At 27.2% G+C, this 12,047-nt stretch overlaps 1 protein-coding gene across 1 annotated transcript; it reads left to right on the top strand.

Moving 5' to 3' along the window:
• Positions 1-606: 606 nt before the first annotated feature.
• LOC107611433 (naringenin 8-dimethylallyltransferase 1, chloroplastic) lies at positions 607-9,419 on the top strand. Its single transcript, XM_088497088.1, has 13 exons — positions 607-860; positions 3,521-3,568; positions 5,547-5,833; positions 6,182-6,268; positions 7,108-7,182; positions 7,409-7,492; positions 7,669-7,758; positions 7,880-7,981; positions 8,161-8,256; positions 8,362-8,433; positions 8,515-8,610; positions 8,780-8,887; positions 9,037-9,419. The coding sequence occupies exons 1-13, from the start codon at positions 800-802 to the stop codon at positions 9,076-9,078; spliced, it is 1,248 nt and encodes a 415-aa protein (XP_088353214.1). The 5' UTR covers positions 607-799; the 3' UTR covers positions 9,079-9,419.
• The last annotated feature ends 2,628 nt before the right edge of the window (positions 9,420-12,047 follow it).

Raw genomic sequence — 12,047 nt, 5'->3', positions numbered from 1 at the left:
AAATTATTGAAGAATATTTTAGAAAAAAAATTAATTATTAATTTTTAAAAAAAATATTTTGATAAAATACAATTTAATCAATAAAAAATAATTTAATTATTAATTTTTAAAAAAAAATATTTTGATAAGAATACAATTTAATCAATAAAAAAATAATTTATTAAAGGATATTTTTGTAAGTAAAAATTAATGATAAAAAAATAAAATTTTTATTAAAGAATATTTTTTTGAAAAATGCATATAGTTAACATTAGTTAACACAAAAAATTTAAAATAGATTAAAGAGAAGATTTTTTAAAAGTTATAAAAAAAGAGAATGTATATTTCACAAATAGAGAAGAGAAGAGTGCCATTTTAACATCTCTCAAGAGAGACGGATGAAATTTTCTCTAATAAAAAATTTGTTATTTTTAAATAAAAAGTTCTTAGAACTTATATGATGGCTAGACAAGAACAATATAAAATAATGTTTAGTTTCGTTGAATGTTCAATTTGGAAAAAGGAAAAAAATAATGTTTATTTTCATTGAACGGTCAATTTGGAAAAAGCTAAGCAAAAAAAAAAAAAAAGTAGTATACTAAGTTGCTAAGTGGGCGTGCATGTATTGCATGAATAAAAAAATAATAACCGTAGAAGCCGCCAATAGTGGCTCGTCGATTTCCTAACTAGTTCGTTCTATATATATATATGCAATCATGAATCGCAACACATAGAGAGCGCTCTCTGATCGATGCTCTAATTGCAACACATCTTCAGTTTGATGCACATTACATTAACATTAATTATTAGCTGATTTCTAATGGCTTTTGGGCATTTGGTGTCAATTCCCAGATCAACTTCTTCCATTGCCACTACTGCTGGTATACATCTTTCTTCTTCTTCTTCTTCTTCTTCTTGTATTCTTTTCTCACACAGCAAAAGTCGAAGAATGTTAGAAGATGATAAATATTAAAAATAAGATAGAGTATCATTTTTCTCTAGGCTGATATATTTTAACCTTAATCAATCAGTGTTCTTTTCTTCAAAAAAGAAACAGAAAAGAAGACACAGAGTGTTGTTTGATATATTCTGATCTATTTGTTTTAATAACGTATTAACAATCATAAGTTTGATTAGAAATGAGCAATTCCGTTTTTGCCTTCTTTGTTTCTTATATATATGAGTTTAATTTTTTTTTAAAAAAAATATATTATTATATTAAATTAAAATTTTTATGATTAAAATATCTATGATTAATCTCTATTAATTTTTTTAAAAAAACTTTAACATTAGACAAATAAAAATGAAAAGAAAATTTGTGTAAATTTTATATAATTCTAAAAAACTCTTATATAAAAAAATATAATCATTTATATACTATTTTTATTAATTTAAATTTTTTAACACAAGTGATATAATAATAATTTCAAAATATCATTAAGCATGCATTTGTTTGTTGAATATACAGCCGTATATACATAAATAAAGAGGATTAGATGACAGCTAAACTATAATATTTTTTTGAGTTATCTAGATAATCAATAAATTTTTTGAACAATATAAACAATCACCAATTAAATAAAAAAAAAATTATATTTTAAAATTATTTATTTAAATTTTAATATTAAAATAACTATCTACATACTTATTAAAATAAACATTTGATATATCAATTATTTATATTATTTAATATTTTTATTGTCTACTTATATTTTTTGTCTTTTTAGTAATACCCTAAATAGATTTTTAAAAATTTGGCCGGCTGATGAATTTGTTTTCCAAAAAAAAATTTGATTAGGTTATCGTCGTTTTTAGGATATTTTAAATTATTTGTACAAGCGGTTAAAACGATGTCATTTTATAATAAATCTAAACTACTTTATTTTAAATAGACAGATTTATCTCCAATTTGAGTGTCTAGATGTTCATATACGAAGATGTTTTAAAAAGGGCCTTGTATAAAAAATTCATCCTTCTCTTTCTGTGTAAAAGTATTCAATACCCCAAATCCTCTCCTAAATTTTACGACCTAATCTTTTATATTCTTTTTTTCCATTAACGCTGACTCAAGGTTGTAACGATGTATTTTTGACGATTGTTTGGGGGTGGTTTAAGATTTAAGAAAGAATATGGTATTAATCGGCTAAATCTAACGCATGGATGTGAATATTAGGGATTAGAGACGTAGTTAATTAATTAATCAATTTCGTTACGTTATTAATAATATTTCTGTCAATTTTTGCCAACTCTTATTTATAATTGTATTTAATAAAAGTGTCTTTATAGATATGCCAAATAAAAATATATTTTTTATGACTATATTTAATAAAAATATTTTTATAAATATATTTTTTAAATGTGTTTCTTTATATATATATTTAAAATATAATAATTAATTATTATTGACAATAAATTGACGAATAATATGTTAGTACCTTGTACTTTTTCTTAATTTATTTTAGGAGACGAATTCATCAGACGGCCAAATTCTTTGCACTTACATAATTTTATTATTTTAATTTAATAAATTATGTTATTATCTAAAAATATAGAAAGTGGGCCGACAAATACCTGACGCACTAAACATGTTAAAACTTAAAAGAGATACATGTAACTTATTTTACTAAAAAAAATAAATTTTATGGTGCCTATAATTTAGTGTCTAATTTTTGTCTAACTTACTTATTATAGTAACTTTTGAATATTTAATAATTATTTACTTTTATATTTTTAAAATTAAATATTAATTTTAACCCTTTTTAATAAGTTAGACAAACACTTTTAGACACCATAACAATTACAAAAAAAAAATACATGTGACTTATAAAAAATATTATATTGTCATGAATTATGATTGTAAAAATTTATAATGGATCTCTCAAAGTGTTCTGCAGGGTAATTAACTATTGAGTAATGCTACACCTCAATAATTTATTGTTTTTAGTCCAATAGTTAGATAATAATATTTAAAAATATTAATTAAAAATATATTATTAAATTATAAAATTATAAAATATTAGACTATTGATTACTGAACAATATTAAATAAAATTGTTGCATTAAGCATTTTTCTAAACGATTTAGTTTCCTAGTCAGCCATATAAATATGCACATCAACCAATGGAAATAAGATATAGAGGGATAATTAATTATATACGAAATACAACTACAAATTAAAGTTATTTCAAATTATTAATGGAGAAACGAAAAGCTTTCTGGTAAATATATTCACAAATCATGACTGTATATATATTTTTTTCTTACTAATGAAATCTTGAAATTATAGCTGTTAGTAAAATTTTTCTCTTGATATTTGCTTGTTAGCAAGGGTGAAATATTTTATAGATTATACTAGATAATTAATAATTTTTTTAAATAACATAAATAACAAATTTTAAAATTAGTCCAATTCAATTAAAATACATTATGTCACTAATTAAATTTAAAATTAATTTATTATTTTAATTTTATTATTTACATTATTAAATAATGTTATTGTCTATCTATATTTTATGTTTTTTGTCTTTTTCATTTCTTATAGGAAGTTGCTGCTGGAAGAGTAAAAAATTCGCCGACAATTACTATGCAAGTATGCTCTCTTTCTCTTTCCTCTAAAAAAAGTTAGATTTAATAATAAAAAATAGAAATATGCTTTGCTAGGACAAGTGGCCAAACTTTTACTAATTTTTCTAACAAAATTGGTCTTGGATTCCAACTTTGGGAATAGTAAAATATTTTATATTTATACATGAAACAAATATTTTAGTAAAATAAAATTTAGACTCTAGAAAAGGAGATCGCGTAAGATCATCATGGATTTATATATAGGTGAGTTCTATAATAATTTTTATTATGGTACTTAAATTGTTTAATTTATTTTTATAAATAAATAATAAAATATATAAAATAAAAATAAAAAATTTAAAATTTATTAAATATTATTTATTTGTTTTTTTTAATAAATTAGGGACAATATTATATATTATAGACACCATAGGCCATAGCATTCACCTTATATAGATCCAAACATGCGTGTCTGTATATTAATTCGCCCTTGTTTTTTTATTCAATAATAATAACATTAATAAATGTAAAATTTGTCAAATAAATAAGTATTCCGGTTTTTCATCAACCTGTAGTCTTGTATATGTGGTCAAATATCAGAAATAAAAAATAAAATTAATTATTAAAAATAATTATTATATATTTATATATAAACATATGTGATATATATTTTTTTAATATATATTTTATACAAAATAATTATATTGATAATTAATTTTTTATATACATATAACATAATTAATTTTAAGAGAAAATATTGGATACCATTATCTCTTATAGTAAATTTTTATCACTCATTCATTTATATATTTGCAAATTATTATTATTATTATTATTATTATTATTATTATTATTATTAAATTAAAAGATGATGCTTCGTCCTTTTCTTGTTGTATTTAAATTTATAATGTACGGATATTGATACGGATACGGGACACGATACGAGATACACTGACACGCGAATTTTAAAATTTTTAAGACATGAAGATACGTATACATATAAAATATAAAGTATTTTTTAAATAAATCGTAACATAATTTTGATATTTTATTGAAATTAAAATATAAATTATTTTTTTAATTATTTTTAATATTTTATTTTAATTATATCAAGTATTTAAAATATTTTTTGTTTTAATAAATAATAATATATACTATATCTAAATTTATATTAAGAATATATGTTAAGAATATATGTTAAAATAATTTTTTTATTTTTTTAGTACTTTTATTTTTAGTATTAAAAATTTGTCAAATACACTAAAAAATAAAAAAAAAATTATTTTTTATAAATTTAATGAAACCCAAATAAATACTTATTCAAATATATTAATAGCTAAAATACTAAAATTCTCAACAGAAGATAATATAAAATTGGAATATTAAATAGCTAAAGTAGTCATGATCTAAGAGGAAAGTTTAGCTGAATGTGGAAAATAGTATTAATAAGCTGCAGCTCAAGTAATTTAATATACATAAACAGTTAGAATATATTTGATTTACATTTTTATTTTTTATTTTTATTTTTAATATTTTATAATTTAAAAAATTTATAAAAAATTTAAAATAATAAAATTTTGAAAAAAAATAGTAAATAAATTTCTGATCTTTTATTATTAAAATAAATAATTTTTTTTACCAAATTAAAATACAAATAGGTGTTTAACCTTTATAAATAAAAAAGTAAAAAACACATAGGTTCCTGTAACAATAGTTTGAATTCAGCGCAAAAAGAGCTATGTGTCTTTCTTTTTATAAAGATAAAAAACTTCTTTAAAATTAAATTTAATAAAAAATTTATTTGGCTTTGGAATAAAAGACAGAGAATTATTTATTATGTTTCTAAATTATGAGTTTTTATTTCTACTTTTTATTTTTTCATAAAATTTTAAAAACAAAAAAACTAAAATTTAATATACAAACTAAACACACTGAAAATAAAAACTTTTAGTATCTTAATTCCTAATATCAGTGCTAATATGAAATTTGATTTGGGTCTCCAGATTCTTATGGAAGAAGAGCTTTATGGCAGAGTGATAGGAATTTCACAAAAGATCACAGCATCAAGACATCTTTGCAGCACAACATTTCAAAGCTCCATTACAATCCCATTGAAAGAGGATCTAGAAGCAATAAAATTGAGAAAACATACTTAACAAATGCATCATCTTCTGCACAATCACATGAATCTGAACCACAAGTTCATGAATCACCAAAAGCTTTAGAGTCTATTAAAAAGGGACTCGTTATGTTTCTCCAGTTTTGCAGACTTTATGCATTTCTTGGCATGGTTAGTTTCATTCTTAATTCCATATACTAATACTTAATGATAGCGGTGTAAACAGATACGAATAATTTGATTATCTCATTAAATCCAGTCTGACTCGATTATATTAGATATATTCGAGTGCTAATCGAGTCTAAATGAGTAAAACCTAATTATACTTAACCTTAATTGATTTGATATCGAATTTAGGGTCGGAAAACCAAACTTATCTATTTAATGGTGTGTTGAATTAGCATTATATTGTGTAAAATTTATATAAATTGATTTTAACTTTTAACTTTATTTTTAATTAAACGCGTCCTAAATAAAAATTAGTCATCATCAATTGCTCATTTTGTTTATTTTGAACAGATACCAGCAGGACTTTCTTCATCACTTCTTGCCGTGGATAATTTTTCAGAAATATCTCCATTATTATTTTTAAAAGGAGTCTTGCAGGTGAGCTCTAAAAATTTAGATAATTTGTTTAATATAAATTCTAAAATCACGGTTGTATTTTAACTAATTTCATAATAGATATTATTATAAATCAGTAGAAAAAGAAAAAAAAAATAAATTTAATGGTACATTACATGCATCTTTTTATTATAATAAAAAAGTGCTAATTTACACATTTTAATATAAAAATAATAGTTTTATAAAAATTTCAAAACTTATTTTAAGAGATGAATATTATTCTACACAATAAATAACATAAAATTGAATTTGTATGGTAATTACACATTTCAAGTATGTTTGTACTTCTTGATTTTAGGTTTATTAGATATTTCAAACTATTTATTTATATTTAGTTATTGTATGAATTGATTTAGAAAATGTATTTATTAAGGTATAATTATTCTTTGATATAACATTTGGTCTTGTTCGAAGTTTTCAAAGTTTCATATTTAATTAACTTTGTGTAACGACAACATCTCTGCTCATCAACGCAAGTTGCCTAGAAAAGAATTTTTTTTTTCTATTTTAAAAGGTGTAATTTTACTATTTTGAAATAGTTTAACAAGAAAGTTAAGTTTTTTTCAGCTAATTTTTTGAAATTATTTTTTTTATTTTAAATTTTAAGCTTTAAATTTTGCATCTTAAATCTTAAATATTAAATAATCACAAAAAGTTAAATCTTAAATTCTAATCCTTAATCCTTTAAAAATAAAAGTTAAAAAATAATTTTATAATAAAAAAATTAACTAATATATATTAACTAATTAAAAATTGATTCATATATTCAATTCTTTTTGAAATAGTTTAATAATCTACTCAATTTTTTCCCCATGTTTCAGTATATAGTAACTTTCTTCTTCACGTCTCAATTTGTTATGGGAGTGAATCAATTATCCGATGTGGAAATAGACAAGGTATGCACTTCTTACTAAAAGTCAACACTTGGATTTTCATTGCTTCAATAGACTAGGCCTTCATTAATTGTTTGGTTAATAAAAATAGATCATTTAACCTTTAGGGTTTAATTAACATATGCCTAAGACATAAGATAAATTTACCAATTAACGTATCATTGCATTTGCATATTTTGTTTTAATTTGTTATTAATTCTTTTTACCTTTGTTATAAATTTTGTTGTAGATTAATAAGCCAGATCTTCCTTTGGCATCCGGAGAATATTCCTTCACTTCCGGAGTTATACTTGTGACATCGTTTTTACTTGCGGTATTACATATAGAATTTTTTTTTTATTTTTATAAAGATATTTTTATATAAAGATGATATTATTAATTGTTAAATAATTTTATATTTTTTATTATATATATTATTTAATTGAATTATCTAACAGGTTATTGAAAAACATTACCTAGAAAAGCTTATTCTTTGTGCTTTTTGTGCAGGGTTTTGGAGTTGCATGGATGTTAGGATCACAACCATTAATTTGGAATGTTGCTGTTACTGCTGCGCTAATGGGAGCATATTCAGTTAATGTGAGTTGCTTTAAAATAAAATTAAAGGGCATTGGCTTGTGATTTTAATATTTTCAAGTATAACATATTTATTTAATAGAAACTAGATTATTGACATGTTTGTAACTCTTTATTTTTTCAGTTTCCTTTATTGAGATGGAAGAGATCTATAATCCTCACATCACTATCTAATGCAATTGCTATGTTGGCATCATTTCATATAGGACCTTTTCTTCACATGAAGGTATTGCTTTACTAAACTATAATATTTAATCCTTAAATTATTTTATTAGTCTTTATAATTTTATTAATTTTTATATATTTTTTATAAATTATATTATTTAGTTTCCTATCATGCAATTTTCATGAAGTCTAATTTTTTTTTTTTTTTTTTTGGCTTCAAATTCGTGCGATGACGTTTAGACCTTTGTGCTAAAAAAGGCAGCTACCTTTCCAAGATCTATGATTCTTGGTTGTGTGGTCATAGGTTTGTTCTACACAATAATAACATTAACAAAGGTAAAACTTTCAACTTTTTAAAAAGAAACATTAAACTTTAATTCCATTTTTTTTATTGGATGTGTTTAATCACAACTAGATCTAATATTATTTGCTGATAAATAGGATTTAGGGGATGTTGAAGGAGACAAAGCAGCAGGTTTGAAAACTTTGCCAATACGCTTGGGTGTTAAGCCGGTAATTTATTTTTCTTTAATTTCTTATATTATCTAATTAAAAATGAAGTTTTGATGATATATACTCACATCTTTTTTTTAGGTATTTTGGTTATGTGTATCACTTATTCAAATGGCTTATGGAATTGCTATTACAATGGGAGCATTATCTCCTGTTCTATGGAGCAAAATTGTTACGGTAATATGATACATGCATATATAGATTATAGTATTTTTATTCTAATTCATTTATTCAATTTTCTTTAGACTATATATATCTATGTTGTTTAATTTAAGAATAAAATTAAAGTGAAATTGTTGATCATTTTATCAATATTTTAAATTTGTTGTAATTTTTAATTTGTTAGGTTGTGGCACATGCCTTCATGGTTTTCTACGTGTGGAACCATGCTCTTAATTCAGTAGATTTATCAAGCAAAGATTCGTTACATTCCTTTCATTTATTTATGTTTAAGGTAAGCAATAACTTATTATGATTGGGTATTTGTTCCTCTTAATCATTTCGATTCTTTTTCAATTAAGTGATATTCTATGAATAAAACTGTTATGCTTGTGAAGACTAGAGTTATGAGATTTATCGTTTTTATGCTCTTTTTGGTTGCAGCTTGTAACTGTGGAAAGCATCCTTATACAATTTGTTCGTTGAAGAAGTAGGAGATTGTTGATTTAATAAATGGTGCAACATTTTCAACTAGATTCATGAATATTCATGCAAGATTATTTATGCCTTTATATTTTTGTATCAAGTAAATTATTTTGTGATGAGATAGATAATATTATTTTTTAACTTTAGTCAAATTCTAATAAATTCAAATACTTCAAGTACTTCGTTATACAACTGTATTATTTTAACATTAGAAATTAAAGCTATCATTCTATGATCGATTATCATGTGTCTTTCTGTTTTGCGGCTATAATTTGTACCATGATAAACAGTGTATAATTGAGGAATCATTTTCAAGTTAATGTATGAATGTTATTTATTTATTTATTTATTTATTTATTTATGTTGTTATGTCTTGTTTTAAAAGCTTATCATTCTGATAAGGAGAGTTTGATTCAATGGTTTGTGTTTAGCATTAAATTGCTCATCACGAGTTACCTAAAAATCCATCCAAGTTCTTTGAGAGCATGTATGGCTTACTCTTCCTCCATTGAAGGCTTAATTTGTGATCCTTCATTGACTAGTTCACACTCTTTTCCTTCCTTAGCGTATGATCGTCCACAAGCTTCTATGCAAAATCTGATCTCTTTCCCATAATTCCTTTACTACTCTCTAATTAACACAAAACTGCAAGACATATGTATATAATGTTGTATTAATTATAGAAGTGTTCCGATCCGACCTCCCGGGTCCTTCCTCGAAACGATCACCGAACTCGGCAGTCTCATGATTGGACCATCTTTACGACCCAAAACGGATTAATAACTTCTAACATCCTAACCCAGTATTCAGATTCAAATTCCTCCCTTATCTTAGCTAAATATAGATAATATAAGATAACTATCACCAGCTATATAAAGGGAAGCTAGAGACCCCTTAGGTACGTTACTCATTCCACACACCTCATACATCTCAGATTTATTCTAACTTCGGCGTCGGAGTATTTTTGTAGGTACCACCCCCAGCCATTCCAATCAGACGATCTGGCAACCGCCTCGATTCGCAAGTCCCCGATCTATCTCACTACCCGTACAAGAGATATCTAGTACATTGGTGCCGTCTGTGGGGACTGCCAAGTCGTGGCGGCATGGCAGAGAACCTCGAGAAGCAATCCTCCAGCCACCACCACAACTCAAACCCACGAAGCCCAACGCCCGAACTTCAGGATAGTGTTCTCCCCACCCATGGGAGGATAACTAGCACCGTGCACCGCCAGCCAACCCCTGTTCGGCAACAGAAGGAGGACGATCGTCAACCTGACAAATTCGAGCACCCGATGGCCTAGGAGAGAAAGCAATCCAAATAATCCAAAAACTTTGCCTCAGAGTGCAAAACCTCGAAGGCTAAGTCACTTCCAAAGAGTGATATCACCCAGAACATGCAAGTCAAGCAACCTCCAGGATTCGATCGCATCGTGAAATCGGGAACAACATGTTACTTGAACAATGACACGACATACGATGCAACCACAGCATTTCCAGATATCCGGAACACCAACTCGATGAGCATGTGATAATGGGAACTACCCCTTTTACCGAGAAAATCCTGAAAACCAAACTCCCAAAAGGCTTTGACAAACCCACCGACATGAAGTATGACTGCACCAAAGATCCTCAGAAACATCTAATGGCTTTCGAGGACAGGATAAACCTGGAAGGAGCCGCCGATATGGTACGATGCAAGGCCTTTCCGATAACCTTAGCCAGACCCGCGATCAAGTGGTTCAATGCCCTCTCCAATGGCTCCATAGCCAGCTTCGACAATGTTTCTAGGAAGTTTATAGCACAGTTCACCACTAGGATCACCAAAGTAAAAAATCTCGATTAGCCTACTCGGAATCACTCAAAGAAAAGATAAATGCCTAACGGTCGACGGGCTCACAGACTCGGTAGCCAATCTTTGTCTGACCAATGGTCTCATGAATGAAGACTTCCAAAATCAACTCACCACCAAACCAGTCTGGACAATGTAAAAAATCTAAAACGTCTCCAGAAAATACATAAATGACAAAGAAATAAGCCAATTCGTGGCAACCAATAAACGACAGCATGGGAACACGGCACCCTGTAACAACCCACCACTGAAAGATATCCCGAAGGAACACTTCAAATCCACTACCCCAATCGACCACCCAGGGTAGGGAAGTTCATGAACTACACGCCCTACCTGCCCCTATCACAGAAATATATCACCAAATAGTGGAACGAGGCATACTTCCAAAGGTGCGACAACTGAAGGAACAGACAGGCAGGAACAAGAGTCTATACTGTGAATACCACCAAGGATATGAATATAAAACCCAAGATTGCTTCAACCTACAGGACGCTCTCGAAAAAGCCTTCTGAGACGAAAAACTCCCCGAGTTTGCCGAGCTCATTCGAGAACCCAGAAGAGCTGAAAGAGAAAGATCACCAGAGCGTGAAGGACGTAACCTGAGGACGAACGACAGGCACCCCTAAGAAAGTCTAGAAATTGACCGCACCATAATAGTAAATGTCATCACCGGAAAGGACGCGCTCAAAAAGTCGAAATCAGCACTAAAAAATGATCTCAAAGTCCTAGCCGTAAAAAATCAAGTACTAACCCCTTCAGTTCCATTGGCGATCAAGTTCTCCCCCGATGACTGCCAACAGGACACCTCGGCGGAAGACGCCCCATTCGTCATCTCAGAAAAGGTTGAAACCGGACTGGTGAAAAGAATATTGGTCGACACCGGAGCTGATTCCAACATCCTCTTCAGTGGAGCCTTCGATAAGCTGGGTCTTCGAAACAAAAATCTGCAAAGCCACCGCATTGGGGTGACCAGACTCGTAGACAACTTCCTCAAACTGAATGGTTCTATAGTGTTACCACTAATCAACGGAACCGGAAGCCAGAGTAAAATCATTCTCTCCGAATTTGTGGTCTTCAAGGATTCCATTATCTACAACATCATTCTCGGAAGAAAGATG

The sequence above is a fragment of the Arachis ipaensis genome, chromosome B8 (assembly GCF_059453495.1).
Source record: "Arachis ipaensis isolate K30076 ecotype BB chromosome B8, ASM5945349v1, whole genome shotgun sequence".
Lineage (NCBI taxonomy): Eukaryota > Viridiplantae > Streptophyta > Magnoliopsida > Fabales > Fabaceae > Arachis > Arachis ipaensis.
Note: the sequence above shows the minus strand (reverse complement) of the source record. Positions and strands in the feature narration are given on the sequence as shown.